Raw genomic sequence first — 20747 nt, forward strand, 5'->3', positions numbered from 1 at the left:
GTTGAGGCATTTTATAAATTTTGGGGGTAGCAAGCCTACCATAGTAAATTAAAAACTGATGGAAGACAGCTGATATCTTCTCAGACAGACACAGCTGTTTATAACATTTGCATTTGCTCTCACTGTCAGGCAAAGCCCTTCTAATTGTAGCTTGGAAAATAGAGTTTATACTGTACATCACAGCATGAATGTATGTAGAGAATGCAGTCTCGTATAAGCTGCTATTCCACCTAGTTTGGTGAGGCAATGGGGAGTTATGGGACTTGTTTCAGTCAGACTGAACTCACAACATTAGGGGATTTGACATTTGTTGCATTAAAAAGTTATGGGGAAAAAAAACATGCTAGAGAGTATTGTGAATTATATAAGATGTTATTAAACAGTTTCTTGACTGAGAAGATATTCATTCTTCTATTATCTCTTCCAGCCAACCTTTGGGTTTGATTCAACTAAGACTTTTTCTTTCTTTGATAAGATAGTTCTTAGTTAAAAAAAACTCCAAAACATATGAAATCTTGTACCTTCAAACATAGGAAAGAATGCAACAGCAGAAAAATTCCAAGTTCATTTTACCTGCAAGCTTTGAGGCAGGAGGCAGGGGTCTCTGTCCACTCTTTTTCCCAGAGAGTGTTCTTGGTTACTTCTGTCTGCGATTGTGATGGTTGCTATCACACCCATCTTTTTCTCACAGTCATAAATATAGACACAGTAAGTCATACCTTCACTTCTGTTCTAGAGGCAGACCTTGGGCAGCTCTGGCTGATGTGGTTTGGTGTTACAATTCAGTTAGTGTGATGAACTAAACACTCTGTGCTTGCTTAGCTGCAGAAATGAGCTGTGGTGTGTGATTTGTCACAGCTCTCAGGCAGTGAAGATTAGCTTAAGCCACTTTCATCTAAGCTTGACATTAGCCAGAGCAGACAAGGCCAGTTATTGTGACTCAGCTGATATGCAGGAACTTGGTCACATGCCTGAGCTCTTGATTTGTTTACTGATCAGCTTTCTTTTGGTGTTTTCTGATGTTTACTGAGATGTAACTTCATAGAGGTAAAATGATACCTTCTGTGGAGATTAAAGTGGGCAACTGCATAGCTGAGTCTTTGCTGATACACATGTTAAAATTATCTTAAAGTCAGCCTGCAAGCAGTCACAAAGGTCTGCTAGAAAAAAACCCAACCACCCACCCGACCAACCATAACACCTAGCCCCAAAAGCCAACCTAACAACAGAAAAAAGCAGCAGGTCTCTAATGCTTACCTTGGACCCGGTAGCTGATCACCTACATGAGAGAACCGTAGCATTACCTGAAAATTATGAGTAATTGACCGTGATTGGCAAATCAACAGGAGCTCCCAGTTTTCCCTGGGGACATGTAGCTTTTTTTTACACAATACAGGTTTCCTGTCAAAGAATCCTTCTTGATTCTTTCTGTAATCTGAATTGTAGCTATTTCCCCATTTCCTTCCCCCCCCACCACCTTCAGAGATAAACTTTGTGTTTGTCTGAAAGTTGATCTAGCACCTAAGACTTATTTTGTTCACCCACCAGACTGCTGATTTTCAACTTTTCTCCACTCTTGAGGGTTTTTTTTTTTTGTGTGTGGTTTTTTGTTGTTGTTGTTTTGGTTTTGTTTATTTGCTTTTTTTTAAAGACTAAAATGTCTCCTCTCTCTGCCCTGCCTTTGAACTGTAACCCTGTTTTGTAGATGACTGCCCACATACTGGTCTCTATACTTTAATTAGATTTCAGAAGTAACCAGAGAAATATATCCTAATGTGTTTTAATTTTTTAAATTAACTAGCATAGTGATCTAAAGTCTCATACCATAAAACATTCACAATGTTAGTTTTCCAGTGTATGGCCTATAAGTTTAAAGCTAATTATCAAGAAAGAGAGTCAATTTAAGATGATGAAGATTTGAATTTGTGGCAGATTTTATGTAAATTTGAAAGTATTAGTGGGGGACTATAAATAATGTCAGCCACTTCAAAATTCTCCTTTGTCTTGCATGGCCAAAACAAACCACCTTGACGTCTTCACTTAAATTTAGATACATGTCTTGTGTACTTTATGATCTCTGTGTAGATGAAAGTCTCAGCATATGTTTCTGTTGGTTAGAAGTAAACAAATCCAAACGAAAATCTTCTCTGTGAGCTGCCTATGTACACATTTCCAGTTAGGAAACTAGAGACATGTTCCTTATGAATCATGCATTCTGCCCCCATCCCATAATGGGAGAAGAATTGGTCTAAAATTTGTGAGTGGAAGCTGTACAGCCTTCATACACCTTGGGACTGGAGCTGGTAGGGAACCAAGTTAAGTACCAGCATGAGAAAGGTGGTTTTTAGCTTGATCACAGTGCCACAGCTGCAGGAGTTTTGGTTGCTCTGAGAAAACCTGCCAATGACCTCAGAATCCTGTTGTGATTTCACACTGAGCGAGATAAGCCTCTAAATGAACTTGTCTCTGTTTGAAAACTGAAACTTTCCTTCTGTGCCTTACTGTTGTTTCTGTTAGTTCAAATGAAAAAAAGAATTAGTCATAGAAGAAGTTCTATAAACTTAAAACAATACATTTTGACTTTACTGCTGTTATTAATCCTGCAAGTTTATGTTTGCATTTTATAGCCAAAAAATTGAATAGGAAATGCATTTTTTTCTGGATGTACTCACTAGCTTCCAAAATAGGGGAGCAAACAAACAATTCATAGCATTCAGCAAAATTGCTTTTGCCAGAAAGATTACTGATTTTTTTCTTTTTTTTTCTTTTTTTTTTTTTTTTTTTTTTTGACACTAATAGGACTTAAAATTTTCCATGTTGATACAAGTTCTGCGCAGACTTCAGAGGTGATTGCCTCTGGGACTGAAATACTTGATTTCAGATGGTTCCCCCTTTTTTTTTTGTTTCTGCATAAAGAAGAGCTAAGGGTTTAAACCAGGTTTTGAATCTTTTTTGCCAAAGCTGCTTTTTCCAACTGTACATGTGGCACTGGAAAGCTGGCATTAAAGCAGGATGCATCTTGCAGACACATTAAAATTGCTTTTGGAAAAATACAGTATGAGCATAAAGCCAAAGTAAATCTTTGCAGTTCTTACAGGGAGAACCATCCCTCTGTGCGGGACAGTATTGATTTTAAACTGAATATGTACATAGGAAATTATGTTTCTATCTTCTAATCCTCAATTAAATGGACAGTAATAATGCAAGCAGTATAAGACTGGACCTTTAAAAGAAAAAATAATTGGTCATACTTGTTGTTTAAACTAAATAGTCTGACAAAATACCTATATTTAAAAACTCCCAAAAACCCTTAATTCTTTCTGGATGTTTGTTAAATGATTACAGAAATTTACAGGTATTACATGGGATCAGAAAAAAACAAAGAATAAAATACAAGATCAGTGCTGCTTCCAAAAATACTGTAAGATGATTACTTATAAAATAGTATTTGGATAACAGATAAATGTGTAAGAAGTTTAGGATCTAATTCATTGCATTAGCAACTAGTGTTCACATCTTTGATTCTTTCCTTTTCCAGCTAATTAAGAATAAGAAAATTATGATTAACTTTGAGGTCACAGAACAATCAGGTGCACCAGTCCTCTATTTAAATGATCTTTACTTAGACATCCAAATTAAAATGCTGTTTCTAACCTCATGTGTCACAAACATGGGACAAGAGAACCCAGGTAAGGATAATAACATTATCTATTTTTCAACAATCGCCAATCATATTTCAAATCAAATGAATGCAACATCAGACCACACAGACTACTGAGTCTGTGTGTCCCATGTGCAAATACAGAAAAGCTGGTCTATTCAAGTGATTTTTGTCAGCTTTAGAGCTTCATTAGTTTTCAGGAGGGGCACTGATTCCTAGAGAAAAAATAGACACCTGACAACATGTTCATTTTGCTAGGATGGCTTAGATAGTGCCCCGGAGACCACTCATTCTCTCTGCAGGTAACTGCTCCTGTGATCTATCACCTGCCAAAATTCAAGGTTGCTCAAACCAGTATTGTTCCTGACAGTGGATATTGCGAGTCTCCTGTCACTGAAAATTTCTGAGATGAAAAGGTCTGAGCCAAGGCTCAGTAGCCTTGTAGTCAGAGAACTTTGTGACTAACCTTACTGCAGTTTTAATTATTTCTGTCCATCAGTGATAAGGGGGACAGATGCTTGTCTTCTGCTTTGCAATAGCTTTTTACCTATTTGAGGCTTGGAAGTTTTTTTGTAATTGTGAAAATCATTCCTGCCTAAGTGTAGTCTTTGCTCTTGTTCTTACTGAATTTTATTCTATTTTTTTCTGACCATTTCTCAGTTGAATTTTGTTAGAAATGGGTAGGCCAAATATTGAGTATTTAATAACACCTAGACTTGGAAAGAGTTGGTTTAGCACATAGAAAACAGCACTGAGCTAGCAGGAACTGGATATAATGCTTTGATAGTAGGGACCCAAGGCAGCAAACAACTGGGCTTATGTTCGTAGAGATCTCAGTGTCCTCTTGATGAAAGTGAGTAAGAGGAGTGTACCTCAGAAAGTATCAATTCCAAGTCTTTGAGCTGACAGTTTGTGAAAACTTACAGGCTAAAAATGACTACAGATCTAGTAAAGTTAGGATTGATAGTGCCACTTTCTATGGGTGTGGTTTTGTTTGGAAACCATATTACTGGTTAAGGTAAAAATACAGTTAAAACAGTATTGGAAACTCCTTATGTTAAATAACCTCTGTACTCCATGTAGGTATTACTTTGTGTAGGGAAAACCACAGTTGCTTCAAACAAATTAAGTTCAATATTTCTGTACAATATTCTTTATAACAACCACTGGAACCCCTGCAGCATGCACAAAGTAAATCATGAAAATGCAAAAGTTGGTTGTTGCACATACTGGTAAATAAATGTGTTTATTCGAGAATGCCAAAGTTTTGTTTTTAAAAAATTTACTTTGTGAAAGCACTTTCGTGCAGGTTTTTCTAAACCTCCATATAGGTCTCAACAGAAATAAGAGATCTGACTAATCCAAACAGATCAAGAGAGTCCTGTGTACAAACAAACATAACTTATTACAGGCATTATGAAAAAAAACATGACTGGCTCTCAAGATTAAGACTTTTTTTGTCAATTTTGATATTTTCTGCTTCCCATCTAATTTAAAGGAAATCTAGACCATAACATTCTCAAATTCTGTTGTATACAAGTGGCTTATTTTAGAAAAGCAGAGTGATGATTTAGAATATATTTGCTCTGGGAATAAAAAACCAACCTGAACTAAACTGCTTTTTCATTTTATTGGGACAGAAACATTCATGTAACACTTACATTTTCTACTTCTAAAAATTTAAGTAACCTAGTCAGAAACAAAGGTGTATTTTCCTTTACAGGCTCAACATGTTCTAAAGTGGGTATATCTACTGCTGCTCCCAAATGCTGGATCTTTCAGACTGTCATTAGTTGGATGAAAACATTATTGGGAAATAGAAAACCAGGTGACAGGCTACTTGGAACTCTCAAAAATTAGTCATTTTAGAAGTATTTACTTTTTGAGATACTCCTAGAGGTCTATCAAATTACAAAACATTTTCTACAGATATTTTTTTCCTTTGTTCCTCTACTCTTAAGAAACAGTTCAAAGAGCAGAAAGAAAAGCCCCGGTCTTGTAATCACGGAGTGGACCCTGACTCACTGCATCGGGTCAGTCCCACTGAGAAGTCAGCTCAAAATGAAAAGGAAAGGCAGATGGTTATCGGTAATAAATATGGCACTCACATAGGGAGCATTTCAGATATTTATTTTTTTTTAGCATTAACCTTTTCCACATAAAGATTTTCCTTGTTCAAAATTATTTTAAAAGGGGTTTCAAACAACAGCCTTTTTGAAATATTTTTCAATAATAAGTTTCAAGACAAATTAAACCCATGGTTTATGCTGTCTGTGAACAACAGGAAAAACTGAGTAACACCCAGATATCACCAATAGAAAATTTTTAAGGCTCTATACATACATATATGTGTGTGTGTGTGTGTGTGTGTGTGTGTGTGTGCGCACACTGGAAAATGTTGACAGAGTCATAAATTAAACCTAATACTGAGAATCCTGCCGTAATGGGCATGTGTGCACATCCCCTTTATGTTTTGTATAAAACCTCCAGATGACCTTATTTTCATGTGAGTACCAGATTTTTTATTTGAAATTAACTGTTAGTTTCAATCACAAGAGAAAATTTTTATACTTACAAGATATGAACAAAATGAAAAAACTTCACTATTGTCTTTTTTATACATGTTTTACTGTAACCGATGGTGGGAGATATGGATCTTGTTTCTTAGGGAAACTCCCTATGTGATTTGGTAATTCTTGTGCATAGTCAGTTATTTGGCTTATCCCTTAAAATATCATCAACTGCTAGCAATATTTTGTTTTTCTAAATGCGCTATGTAGTTGCAGTAATGATGTCACAGAACTTATGGCATGTTTAATAGAAAAGGTCACTAAGGAAAAGTGCCAGTTCCAGCACTTGGGTCAGGCATTGTTACAGGCTTGAGGATGAGTGGCTGGAAAGTTGTCTGATGAAAAAGGACCCAGAGGTGCTGCTTGACAGCTACTGAACGTGAGCCAGCAGTGTGCCAGGTGACCAAAAAGGCCAGTAGCACATGGCTTGTATCAGGAATAGCGTGTCCAGCAGGACCAGGGAAGTGAGTGTCCTTCTGTACTTGGCACTGGCGAGGCCACACCCTGTGTCCCATGTCCAATTCTGAGCCCCTCAGTTAAGGAAGGACACTGAGGTGCTGGAGTGAGTCCAGAGAAGGGCAATGGAGCTGGTGAAGGGTCTGGAAGGTAAGCCCTATGAGGAGCAGCTGAGGGAGCTGGGGGTGTTTAGCCTGGAGGAAAGGAGGCCCAGGGGTGACCTTATTGCTCTCCACAACTCCCTGAGAGTGTAGCCAGGTGGGGGTTGGCCTCTTCTCTCACACAGTCACTGACAAGATGAGAGGACATAGTCTTAAGCTGCACCAGGGGAGGTTAAGGCTGGACATCAGGGGGAATTTCTTCACAGAAAGTGTTGTCAAGCATCAGAATGGGCTGCCCAGGGAAGTGGTGGAGTTGCCACCCCTGAAGATGTTTAAGGAAAAACTGGATGTGGCACCTAGTGCCATGGTCTAGTTGACAAGGTAGTGTTCACTCAAAGGTTGGACTCGATGATTTCAGAGGTCTTCTCCAACTTAATTGACTCTGTGGTTCTGTACGTTCTTTTTTCTTCTGGGCTTAGGGCTCAATATGGTGAAAGTATAATAAAATGTTATTTTCTTATTAGCAATCCAAAACCATGAAAAGTTCAAATAACTTAAAAAGTCACAGGTTTGGATTTTTGCCTTCAGGAGGAGCTATTTCTTTAGTATTAGGAGAGCCATATCTTAATGGTTTTGGTTCTGCAATTTCTTTGCTAAGCTTCCATGCACGTCTCTGCAACTGTGTCCTCTGACTGGTGACCCTGACACAAGGGGTGGGAAACATCATGTGGGGAAAAAAATGCACTGTTACAGAGCAGGATGACAGTAGGCATGTAATATTGGCATTGCTTCATGGTAAACCCATTTATAATAAACATGTAGTGTGGATTTTTCTTATATGGTGTCATACTAAAACAGGCTCACATTCTCCATATCCAGGCAGATAGAAAAGAAGAAAAAAACAGAAGAATATTTTCTGAGAAACAAGCCTATCTCTGGGCACTGTGAAAATAAACCCAGTTATACTGACATAATTTACACCATGCTCCCAGCATCAAGCTATGCTGTACTGGCAAATTGCTTTTAACGTACAGTCCACAGATCCTTGGCATCCTCAAAAAAGTAAGCAAGCATACTGTTCAGAAAGCTTAAATTCATCACAAAGGTGTCAATAAATCAGAGAAGGCTGAAAATCTTTCTATGACAATTCTGATTATTTCAAGTGCAAACGGGACATAATCCTTGTAGATTATCCTGACATGAGCCAGCTTTCTGCAGAAGAGTCAATCAGGATTTAATGCAGGAAAGGACAGGGTAACTGTGGTATCAGTGAAGAGGTGAGGGACCTTTATTGCAGCATCGAGGAGGATAATGCTACCACTGTCATAGCGGGGAGCACTGGATTCTACCCTGAGAGCTGCAGTAAAGCAAAAGAGCCAACTCAAGAGCACCTGTCTATTGAGTCTGAACATGAAAATGCAACTCTGAAAAAGCAAAAAGCCAGTGGTCCAGATGAAACAAGCACATGGAGAAGGTGCAGCATGACGAGACAAGAGCAGTAATGGATGTTATCTAGATGGTGAAGGCAGAGGTCATAAACTCATTTGTGTTTTTTGTTCCTGATGAAGACTTCTCTGTGTTCATCTCCTTGTACCGATTTCATTCCCATGGTAACGATCGTATTGTCTACCTGAACTGGGAGTCAATGCCCTCTTTCATGCAGTCTTGTCACGGCTTACTACTGCCTTGCTTTGTCCTTGCTTTTTTGGCGACGGCTATGCTGGAGCAGATTATTCAATTCAGATATTCCTGATTGTTTCCTTTCCATTTCTGAACAGGCAGTCCTTATTTTTGCCCTTTTTCGTTTGGGAGTTAATCAAATGCCTCTTCTGACTTCCTCAAAAATATCTGCTTGTGTTCTATCAGTTATGAAGATTAATCAGATCATACATATTTATGAGATTACCAAAAAGTTGTGTCATTGCTGCTATAAGCCTAAGATACTGTTGTCACTCCAGTCCACAAAATTCATATGCTACCCCAACCCACAGCCAATTTCCCAGCGTATTTCATACTGCAGGACCAGTAGCCTAATCTACTTTGTGCTTCAGGAAGAGTGTGAGCAAGACTGAAGCGTTATAAGTTGTTCTTTGCCATAGTCGTGGTGAAATGCTCGTGGTGGAAACTCACAGATGAGTGCAGAGATTGGATCATACTTAGTGATAGAGAATAACACTAAAAATATCCATGGGGATTAAGAAAAACAAAAGCAGTGTGAAAGTTCATCGTTAAAACTATACAATAGAGCCAGAGTGAGCCTCAGATTGAATAGAACCTCCCCCACCTCCAGGTCCCAAGAAACTCTTTCAATGGCCTGCAACAGATTCCTTGTGTGGTGCTGGCACAGTGGCTAAAAGGATTCCAACTGCTCTCCTCCCCTTTCCCTTGGGGCTCCATGCAGAGGAGATAGAATCTCCTCACACTCCAGGGACAGGACCAGGTGATGCGGAAGAAGGGCCTACACAGCACTTGGCAATGAGCAATTCTTTTAGGGAATGCTGGGAGACCTTGTTCAAGGTGGCTGTGAGTCCCTCTCCTGTGGGTGGGAAGTCTGGGTGCTTCACCCCTTCTTGGCCACTGTTAGGCCCAGCGTGCTTTAAATTTATCATGAGGCTTGGATTTCCAGGGCAGCAAGGTTCAGAGAAGATCCTACGTGGACTTTTGAGGATTGCTCATTGAAAGCTCTACCTAGAAGAGTATCATAGGCTTTCTCTGTTGTGTAATAGTGTGGCAGATAGCACATCCCAAGAATGCCTTTTCTAAAGAGCAGACTCAATCCATGTTTGCATCAAAACTTTTATTTCTTGAATAAAGAAAATTATACATCTTTTTACAGTAAAAGATCTCAAAGCCTTCCCAAGGTGGCTAATACCATTTTTTATTTAGATGTTTGTAATTTTGCAGATAAGCAATAAAAGGCCAAATAGTCAAGCCTGCCTTTAACCTGTGGTCACAGAGGAAACCAGTGTCAACCCACCTTACTTTCAGCCTGAGATGTCTTTAACTATGCTTTCCTATGGCTTCTGTAAAACAGAAGTAATGCTCTAGTCATTAAGGCTGCTTAGAATGTTACAGCTTTTTTTTTCTAAAACCAGAGTATTACTATTGCAATTCAGGAATCTATACACTCAGTTGAATTCTGGAAGTCCTTTTCAAAATCGTTCTCTGATGTTTGGTTTTTCTGTTGAGGCTATTTTTAAGCAGGACAACAGCTCTTTCAGTGTAAAGAACAAAATGGGCTTTCTGTAGAAACAGCTGTGGATTGCTATTCAAGCATCATTTTTTTGTGCGTTTTTGTGGGAGGCTTTTTTTGTTGTGTTTAGTTTTCCTTTGTGTGTTTGTTTTTTCTTTTTTTTTTTTGCTTGTTTGTTATTAAACAGAAATACAGCTGTCATTAAAATTTTTTAAAAAACCCAACAACTCAAAACTGCAGCCAGTACCTATATTTCACACTAAAAGTCAGTTTGGTTTTTGAAACAAAAATGTGTTTGTATTTACCTGGGTTTTATCTGTTACTCACAAACACAGGACTGAGCAGTGACATGCCCTCTCTTGCACCACTGTGCTCATCAGGACTACCTTTATGAACAGGTATTTTCCTGGAGCTGGAGGATAGGATGAGAAAGATTCTGCTACAAACAGTGAAAGTGATTTGAAGCGTTGGGAAATGCCTCTCAACTAGATACTGAAAGAGGACTAATGAGAAAGGAAACAAAAAGTGACATGTAGAACATTTAAAAAACCAGTGTTTGATACAGAACGGATTGCTGGGGCCTTAGCAGTTTTAAATGAGTATGCTGAGTTCTAAAGAGGCCAGGAGCTGACTGTTAGACAAACAAGAACAAGTCTGCAGCTGCAGGAATGCAGAGTTCAGCAGAAAGCGATGTGAGAAAAAGGTGATAACAGAAACTTTTCCCAGGAATGTGTGCTTTAAGGATCACCAATGGATGGACTGCTTGAGGCGCGTGGACAATGTAGACTAACCAATCGTGGAGGTGTGCTGTGCTCGTGATTGCATGTCCAAGACTCAAAAGAATATATATTGTGTGGCCTTCTGATAATAAAACAGATTTGAATCTGCATCTCATAGATGTGTCGTTCTTTCCCGCTCGCGTGAATGCCCACGGCAACGGATAATCTAGGAACATTCCTTCCAATGCATAATCTAAAAAATACACTAAAAAAATATTGAAAAGGTGCAACTTGAAGCTGATAAAAGTGAATATTTAGCTGCAGCTAAATCTTCAGGTCAGGTTCAAAAGTGGACTGTACAGCTATATGGATAAGAAAAAGGTGGAAATTTCATGGAAATATCCTAGAAGTGCAATGATTAGAAATAGCCTCAATGTGATGCACAAGAATTATATGTTAAATATAAACCATGTTTGTGAGGGTCTCTACTCTTATACTTTGTGATGTAATAAACCTCTCCTGTTAAAACTTACGGATAATTTCTCTGGAAGCATGTGATTTTATATTGCTTACCAGAAGGCTTTCCAAACTGACCTTCAGAGTAGTGGAGATTGTCAAATAGTGTGTATTGGACAGGAAGGACTTCTGATTTGATTTCTGTAGCACTGAAGCAGAATACATAGTTTTGAGAGGAAGAGAACATGTCAGAGATGGATGGTTATTCCTTTTAATGAATCTCAGACTTTAGGACTTGTGTGTGTGTATGGGTTGTCCATGTGTAGCATTTAGTCATCATGTAATTTATAATAGTGGAGACTTTACATATTCATCATTGGACATTAGTCTAAGATCGCTGGGGTATGTAAGCCTAAATTTTTGTGAAATAAGTGAAAGTTTTAACAGATGGATATAATGTAATTTTAATATGCATTAATGGTCATGTTGACACGGGACTGGCAGCTTTTGAGTCTATTTGAAAAGTTGCTAAAGATTCTAAACTTTCTGCTGTCTGTGAAGCTTGTAAATGATCTGAGATCCATCACCCCAGGCGAAGAGCTGCTTTTCTTTAGGATTGTAATGTATAGTGGAATGGCTCCCCTGACGTTTTGGGAACTGCAGTGCTGGGATTTCATAGCTATTTACAACATCCAAAACATCATAAACACATCGTATGCGAGAGGTGCCTCTACTAGGAGAGTTGTAGACAACGTAGAGTGTGTTGCATGCCATGAAAGCTGCTTCAGCGTCCTTGCTGCTGCAGGGTGTATCCCAGGTGTGCTCCACTGCCATGGTTATGTGGTTGATTTTAGTAATGACAATGTTTCCTCCAGTCTCTGGCTCTGCATGAATTGCCCAGAGCCCTTGCTCATCAATGGCAAGATCTATTTTTGTATGTGGGGAAAGCTGATAGGCAGGAATCCTTCCAGCCCCTGGTAGTAGCATTTGGTCAGCTACTTTTCTGCTCTGTATATTGAATTTAGTAATCTCATTTAAGGAGCCATATCTATGATAGAACAGGAAACCCTGATATATGACGTGGCCAGTTCCTTCCCAGGGAAATGGCAATGTGACTCTGCGAGCACTTAGTGTCTGATTGTTTTCCATGAATGTCATTATATTTGCAAATTCCAAAATAACATTATTTACAGAACCATTTAATAAATAAATTTTTGTATGCTTTTTGCCAGGATCTTTCATCCAAGAGCCATGCTTATCTCCAGTCTTCTTAACTATCTTTAGGGACTTAATACTTGCAAGCATGTGATCACAACCTGTATGGAAACAACCAAAGGAAAAGAAAAATTAGAATATCTGTGAATTTTCTGGTTTTCATTCTTTGAAATACTTAGTTTCCTTTCAATTCTACTCTAAGACCGGGTCAATGTATCAGTAGATGTCAGCAGTGTGCTCTAATAAATAGTGCTGAAGATAGTTTTATATGATATATTCCTGCTAAGAAAACTGTATTTTCAGCTACCCATAGTGTGTTGGGCTTTGTTCTATTAGACCAGTGGTATCCAAAAGGGATTCCATTTGTGTACCTGAGAGGAGACCAAGAGCACAGTTACCAATTCTGTGATTATTCTTGTCAGCTCTTTTACAGGGTTATAATTTTTACTTCGGAGAACTGACTTCTGATTTAGGTTAACACAGTAAAATAATCAAATTTATCTCCTATTGAAGGCATGCAATCAAAATCCATTTTCCTGATATGCCACATGTATAATATTTTTCTTTCAGGACTTCTCTTATCCTCACTTAGCCTTTTTTTATACATTTATATTATAAAGACAAATAAAAATAGATCAGCCTAACAGAAAGCCAAAACACTGGGCTATCTTCCTACTCCCATTCCCAACACCTGCAGCACAAAGGAACTAGAACAAATGCACAGATCATAAAACCAGGAATGTGTATACATACTTTAAAGAACTGGCATGGTGTCTGTGTTATCAATTCTTGTGTGAGGGGCATGGCTGGTGGGATTGCATAGTTGTTTACCTCACTATAGGGTTAAAATTGGCGTCAGCAGAGAGCCAGTCATTATTTTGGCTCTGCTGCATTTTGATATGCACTCTGCATAGACGTTTAAAACCAAAAAGCATCAAGCTTGTGAAGACTCGGGCTTTTAGACGCTAAGATCTTTATCAAGCACCATCCTTTCCAGCAAAAACTCTATTGCAAAACATATTAACAAGCTTGTTTACCAAAGGCACCCATAAATTACAAGACACTGTATTTGAAGTTTAAAGAACTGCTTTCAGTGAAGTGCAACCATTTCAGTAAACAGAACAAACTAAGCTCTAAGGGAGAAAGTTCTGGCAGCAGATGAAATAGAAAAAGCAAAACCAGCCTCCCTATTTGGCCTGATATGAACCTATCAAAGTCAGTGGCAAGATTCCAGTTGCCTGTAGAGAGCAATCTTTATGTCTTTTGTGTGTACTGATACCCTCTAATCAAAGAATTTGCATATTACTGCTTCAGCATGGAGTTTTTTGGTTTTGGTTGGTTGTTGTTTGTTGTTTTTTTTTTCAGAAGTTCTCACTCTGGAAGCATCATCTCTGAACAAGAAACAATAGCTTTCCCAAAAGTAACGTTTATTGGTTAAACAGATTCTCAAAACTTAAAGCTGCTGAATTAAAGTACTTAACCAGCATGAGCAACATCTTCCTCTGCAGGAGAAATAGCCCGGTTACTATCACAAATCTATGGAGTGTCTCTCTTCTCAAGAGAACATTTTTAACTCTCTTTGGTTTTTATAACAGCTTGGAGGGAGACTGGGAAATCGAGACATTCACAGTAAGCAAAAATTTTACCAAAATTTTTCCACAGTTTCTGTAATGATACCTTTGAAGCCCACTGTTTTCAAAATGTGTGGAAAATAATTTTGCATTTCCCACCCAAAACAGGATGAAATATTGGCTATTGCATGTAAAAACAGAGATTCTACATAAGTGTTTTCAAGTCTGTGTGAACTTAAACCAAAACCATTAACACAGCTGGACTTAGAAAACACTTTTCTGCCTGAGTTTTGGAGTGACTCAGCAAAAATAGTCATAGATTCTGGTTAAGATATGATGTGATAGAAGCAGAGATGTTATTTGCTAGAGTTGAGGGTCTTGCTACTTTTTCCAAGTACTGTAAAATCTACACAGGGATTAGTTTTGCCATCGACTTCAATGAGGAAAGCTTCTGATTAGTACTGACAGGAAAGTAGAAGTTGAAACTAAAGTTGCTAAGAACTGCTACAATAATTTCCAGTAAGGGAAAATGGAAAGTAATTTTTTTCCCCCTGAAACTCTCAGAAAGATATAATTTTCAGTGTCCTAACCACAATCAGTTTAAAAATTCCTCAATTTTTTTGCCTCTCTAAAAAAATTGCCTAATGTTGAAAAGTTCTGTATATGAACAACAGAAGTATTAATAGTCAACACACTCAATTGTGGTGTATGATTAAAGCTTAGCAGCAGAATTAGTGACTGCTTTTGTAATCATCTGCATTAATACTGTTTTGCTAGAAAAGTTCAAGAAAGAAATTGTACACTTATTTGTAAAATTAAATCAGTCTAATTCTATTGAACTTAGTGGGATTATATAAATGATGATGCTAAAGGTCTTTCACCTATCTTAAAAAAAAAGCCAACTGTTTATGCCTTATTGTTTACTTTTCATTTCTTACTCCTATGAAAGGAAAACAGACTACTTTATATATGTCTGCAATATATAATTTACATCTATAAATTAACTTTTTAAGGTAAAAATACTCACAATTTTTTTTTAAGTATGGATTGTATATATATATGCTTCATGCTAGGTACCTTAACATTTAATTTTCAAATCAGAACTGAGCTTTGCTTATGTCTAAGCCAGAGTGCTCTCCTGATAAAGTACATAGGAGGGGAGACAGAGAGAAAAAATAACAGAGGAGGACAGTAAACCAGATGCAAATTGTGAATGAAGTGTTTATTAACTCACTTTTGAGTTGAGATTTTGACCCTGGCCCACTCCAGAAAACAAAGGCCACCATCAGTTCCTTATTATAGCTGCAGTACTCAGAAATGTGTATCTTCAGAGGATTTTCCATTACTTTATAATAAAAAGCAGCTTCCAAAGAATTAATTTGATATGCAGTTAGGATATCTGCAAAACAAATGTTTGACTTGTACTTTCTTCCCTCCCTCTCCCATACCTTTTTTGCATATGCATAGTTTTTATATGTCTGGTATTTACACAGCCAAACCCCCTTGCAATTGTCTGTGGTATTCACATAGCTAAAGGAAATATGTTATTGTGATGGTTTTGGTCTAGGCCTTTCTAGTAACCAGCTTGTAACCAAGGAAGTGGCCATGTACCCAGTATTCCATACGATTTTTACGTAAATCAGAGTATAAATAAGTTGGAGATTAGAGACCTCACTCTCTTCTCTTCCAGTGAGGTTCAGGAGCAGTGGGTCTTTGCGTTAGTCTCGCTTATCTAGAGGCTGAGGCCTTCAGCATCCACTGGCCTACCACGTGTGAGGTTTGGAAAGTGCTGGCTGTGTCTGCCAATCTTGCTTTTCTAAGGGACGTGGTGAGATTTGTTTTACTAGTTATTAGTATAATTCTTGAGTTTGATTGTGTATATCTTTTTGGTGTCCCTTTTTGTCCCCTTTTGTCCCTCTTTCCCCTTTCCCTTTGTGGGGTGTTTGGATTCCCTGCACTGTGTACATACCATCTTAATTGTATATACTGTAATGCACATAAATACATATTTTTTTATATAATTAGCTTGATTTCGGGTTCTTCAATTTTTATGTTTTTTTTTCTTTGCCCTAAGGGAAGAAGGGAGGGGGAAGGGGGTTGCTACTGTGAGTTTGGGCATTTGGCAGGGAGCCAGTTCTGAACTATCACAGATTTTTTGGTGGCCCATACAAGGAACGGCCATAAGGATTTTGAGATAACTGAGAGAGGTCTGCAGACAAAATAGGCTGACCATGTGTGCTGTAGTTGTGGTAAAATCACAAAAATAGAGATAAGTATTAATATAATAGTGATGTTTTAATTTTTAGTAGAGATATTTTAATTATGTTTTGTTTATTTATAGTTATATGTTAATTGTAGAGTTAAGGATTTCTTAAAAAAGTAATTCGCAGAGGTGAAGGGGGGAATTGTCATGGTTTTGCCAAACTCCCCCCCCCCAGTTGGGGCTAAAAATAGTTTTTTCCAGGTGAATTTCTGGAGCAAAGCCAATCACAAGTTTTAGTAGCGCCTCTGCCAATTACATATTTAAGAGAACAGAAGAGGAGGTTGTGGTGCAGATGAAATTACTAGCTGTAGCCATGTAGGAGCAGTGGCAGACCCCAAGTTGGCCAGGGCCTGCTCCTCCCCCGCACCTGGGCTGGTGGCAGGTGTGGCACTGAAGCCCCCCTTCTCTCCTGTAAGAGAGTAGAGAAAAAAAACCAACCAAACTTTAGAGAAGAATCTGGACAAGATGTGCTGCAAAAGGAATTCCAGAGAGAGAGAGAGAGAGAGCACAGCCTTCAAGGTCAAAGCTGGCAGCAGCAGGAGAGAGAAGTTCGAAGGGGTGGGGGCTGCTTCTCTCCCCTCTCTCACACTCTCTCTCTCCCTTCAGCAGGGAAAAAACTGAAAAATAAAACACTGCCACCTTTGGAAGATTATTGGGGTTAGGAGACACCCCTGGAGCTCATAGAGGAACTTGTGAATGCACGAGGAAGCTCATGAAGAGAGACTTACACTGGAGCAGAATGGCTTGGGTAAGATGTTGGGATCTGAGTGAGGGATCCACGCTAGTGCAGCTGAGTTTGTGACCCTGAGGGACAGCAGAGAATGGAAGATAGACCTACATCAGAGAAGTCTATCAAGGACTGTTCTCCCGTGGGAAGGGACCCCACAGGAAACAGGAGTGGACTCAAAAGCCATTATCCCTTGTGACTCTGTGGTGAAGATCCATGGTAGGCAAGTGTCCCCTTGCAGTCCATGGAAGACCCTTCAGGGCCTGGGTAACCCCCCAGCCTCTGATCTTAGCCCAGGATGGGGGTAGGCCCAGCCTTGAGGCCGACATAGAAGAGAGAGAGAAAAAGAAACAGTTCCAGCTCTGACGAATCGGAGTTGTCGTCCTAGAGATAATACTTTAGAGTGCTGCAAAGTTGTTTAAAAGACCTGGAGCTCTGGAAAGAGAGAAAGAGACTACTTCTCCTCCTGAAGTGATACAAAGTGGGGAAGGGTATTTTTGTAAATACATAACACTTATACCTAATTAGAATTGTAGTAGCTATGGTTCTTTAGTTTTTGTCTTGCTAGTAATAAATCTTAATATTATTCTCCCCAATCAGGTCTCTTTTGTCTGCATAAACCTTCTCTCAACTTATAGTAATTGTGTGAGGGTTTTTGAGAGAAAAATTAGCCCAGAGCAAAACCATGACAGTTATCCCTCTATCAATATTCACACATTGGTTAGGGACTGGCTCATTCACATCAAAGTTCTGAAAGCAAACTGTTCTTACTTGCATTAAGCATGAGGTTAAGTTTCTTTTTTTCTTCTGCCTCTTCAAGTAGCTGCTGTTTCACTAGGTCTTCGTGCACTTCTATACATAGGTTAGAATCTGTGACAGATCCAAAATAGTCAATGTCCCTTTGTGCTCGTTCAATTCTTGTGAGCAAATTCTGTACTTCACTTTTAACTTCAGCCTTATAAGAGTTCAGTCCTGCCAGGCGCGACAGTACCATCTTTGAAAAGTCTCGGAATTCGTCCACATAATCCAGTATGTCTTGGTTGCATTTTTCCAGCCTCTTCTTAAGTTAGAACACAGGAAAAAAAACCACATGGATATACGTGTATATTCTGTATACATTACAACATCATTCATGATTGCTTTAAAAAAACCCATGCTATTCTCTCCTGTCCAGTCCTGCCCCCCATCTATTTCAAACCAGTGGCTGTTGCTGGCTATCTGTGTGAAGAGGGCACAAGCATTCACAGGTCTGGACAAAACCCCACTTTTTTTGCCTTGATGTGTTTACTGACAGCCAGATACTTTGTTTTGCTGCTTAAAGAAGGAAAAGTGCTCCGATGGAAACCGCCAGAGGTACTTAAAGGTGCATAATCTATCATTACTTGCTTTTCAGAAACTTTGGAATTCCTCCTGTAGGACCACTGGTAAAGCAGTCTCAAAGTTTTCTGCAGATCTATCAACAGAAATGTTTCGCATAAATATGCCTCTTCTAATCAAGGCAGAATCTAGTGGAGCTATTTTACATACATTTAAAAGGAAAAATGAAAATACTGGTGTGCTATATTTGAGGAAGTTTCAGTTGTATGGGGTTTTTTGTTAGTTTTGGGGTTGTGTTTTTTTTTCTTGAGGTTCTTTTCTGTGTCAAATAATTGGTTAGATCTAAAAACCAAAACCAAACCTGAACATATTTCTTTTCACCTACATTCAAATTGATAATGTTTTCAGTGGTGGAGAATGTGATTTCTCTGTGGCAATGCAGCTGCTTCTGAAAAGATCATAGGTGTCCTGAAAATAGTAGCCCAGCTACCACTTCGGGAAGATGAGGAATTTGAGCCAATCTCTAAGCCCAAACACAGTCATAGAAGATCTAACTGCTAGAGTGGATGGTCTGGTTTGGTACTTCACGCATGTATTTTGGTTTTATGGTGGTGTTTGACTAGGGAATGTATGAGTTTCCTGAATGATTAGTGCAGTCTGCAAGTGTTCCATGTAAACTTAGTGGTGGTTTGTTTGCTTTGTGCCTCCCTCCCCCATTTATACATGACCATAAGTCTCCAGGAAGCTCTTTAATGACATTCTACAAGGACATTATTATAAATGTTTTCAAGTGCTGCCTTTAAATGTGTGCCTCACCCTTTGTCCTGTTCTTTGTTTGGTGCCCCTTGCACCAAATGCCACAGTTGCATAATCTTGAATAGGTGCCAGAAGGAACAGGAATTACCATGTGAAGTAATTTCTGTAGTGGCTAAAAAAATTTAAATCTCAGTCTGCTCAGTGGGAACAGAATGTCAGGATAATCCAGTTGTTTCTGTGTTGTGAAGTTAAGACTAGTGAGAATTTTGTAGAAAAAGGGGCATGAGATGAGGCAAGTTAGAGCTTTTCTAAAAGTCTGCCAGTGCAGGCCAGAAACCAAGGACATGTTAATGATTTAAGATAAATAATATAAGATTATAGCACACCAATACTGAAGAGGTATTTTGCAGTACTGGTAGTATTTTTACTACAGAAAAAGAAGCAAGAACTGGTACATTTATATAGTTAATTGAAAGAAAATAAGTATTTCAGTCTCCCAGCTGTAAGGGGATTATTTAAAGTGAAGATACACTTCTAGTTTACATAACTGTGTCTTAAACCCATCTGGAACAGTAGTTTATCTGTACATAGAAAAAATACCTGATAAATTTGTATCTCCTTGTTAACACTTGACAGCACTTCTACTGCTGACAATATCTTTATACCATTCCCTAGGATGGACTGTGACAGCACTATACAAACATTTGCATTTTTAGCTAAATTCATTGGTGTCGTAAAACAAAACATACACGTGATAACAGAATAAAAATATAACATTATGAAATTATATCCTGCAATAAATTACGTGGTAAGTAGGAATCATTATAGTTCAAGGTTTAGCTACAATTTTACTTATTTGTTTGAAAAAGCTGGAAATGTATCATCCTGGTATTGTATATCATGCAAACTGTTCTGTGTGCACACACACAGAAGAGCATTACCATGTGTTCAAAGCTCCTTGCAGTCAGGCAGAGTTGCAGAAGAATGCAGGTAGCACATACCTCCAGAGAGAGGAAACGTCGGTCCATGTAGTTCATCAGCGCTGCATCCTGCATCAGGTACTGTGCTGCTCCCAGGGAGCTTGTGAGGAAGGGAACTAACAAAAACTGGACTTGCAGGACTCCCATCGTAGCATAAAATTTTGAAGCAGAATAGTAGTGAATTAATTGTGTGTGTGTGTGTGTGTGTGTGGAGGACAATCCCAAATGCTGCGAGTCCAAGATCAAAGACAAGTTAACATTGTCTGATGCCCCGATGTGGAAAAAGTAATACTAACAAGTAGTAAAAAGTTAAAAGTACTGTGGCTGCAAGTATGGAAAAGACTTAAAATGGCCGTTGCGTTTTATCATTAAAAAAAATAACGTTGTGGAATAGGGACTGAAAGTGTTTATTTCTAGAAGCCAGATGACTGCTTCTCAGTTTGTGATCCTGTGATCAATCCCAGATGTTCAGTATTGAGTCACAGAAAGCCTGTAGGCCAAATTTTATTAAATAAAAATAAAAGTAATTTATTTTCCCTCCTCTCTCCTCCCATCTGCTTTCCTGTGTGACCAGCACTGTGCAGTGTGTGCTTGGTGTAAGTCAGCATAGATTCATAGTCAGCAGAGCACAGGTCATCCTTTCACAGGGAGATCTGATGCTTAATGTCTGTAGCAAATTCAACAGCCACAGCTGTTACTGAATACTTCCAGTGTTCAGCCTACTTAGAGTAGGACTGCAAACCACAGATAAAATTATTTTAA

At 38.6% G+C, this 20747-nt stretch overlaps 1 protein-coding gene across 1 annotated transcript; it reads right to left on the reverse strand.

Annotated features, from left to right (window-relative positions):
• Window positions 1–10925: 10925 nt before the first annotated feature.
• Window positions 10926–20538, reverse strand: OLFML1 (olfactomedin like 1). The gene is made up of 3 exons (XM_027881816.1): window positions 20007–20538; window positions 17704–17992; window positions 10926–12472 (listed from the first exon to the last, which is right to left on the reverse strand). The coding sequence occupies exons 1-3, from the start codon at window positions 20130–20132 to the stop codon at window positions 11694–11696; spliced, it is 1194 nt and encodes a 397-aa protein (XP_027737617.1). The 5' UTR covers window positions 20133–20538; the 3' UTR covers window positions 10926–11693.
• Between the last annotated feature and the right edge of the window lie 209 nt (window positions 20539–20747).

The sequence above is a fragment of the Empidonax traillii genome, unplaced genomic scaffold (assembly GCF_003031625.1).
Source record: "Empidonax traillii isolate 1590-97213 ecotype Southwest subspecies unplaced genomic scaffold, ASM303162v1 scaffold95:size1152806, whole genome shotgun sequence".
In the NCBI taxonomy this organism is placed as follows: domain Eukaryota; kingdom Metazoa; phylum Chordata; class Aves; order Passeriformes; family Tyrannidae; genus Empidonax; species Empidonax traillii.

Excerpts from the sequence above, each read along its gene's own strand:
- OLFML1 (XM_027881816.1), bottom strand. The coding sequence starts at position 20,132 with ATGGGAGTCCTGCAAGTCCAGTTTTTGTTAGTTCCCTTCCTCACAAGC. Across the intron at positions 17,993-20,006 it reads GACGTTTCCTCTCTCTGGAG|AAGAGGCTGGAAAAATGCAA; the intron begins GTATGTGCTACC and ends TTCTAACTTAAG. Across the intron at positions 12,473-17,703 it reads TAACCTCATGCTTAATGCAA|GTTGTGATCACATGCTTGCA; the intron begins GTAAGAACAGTT and ends GTTTCCATACAG.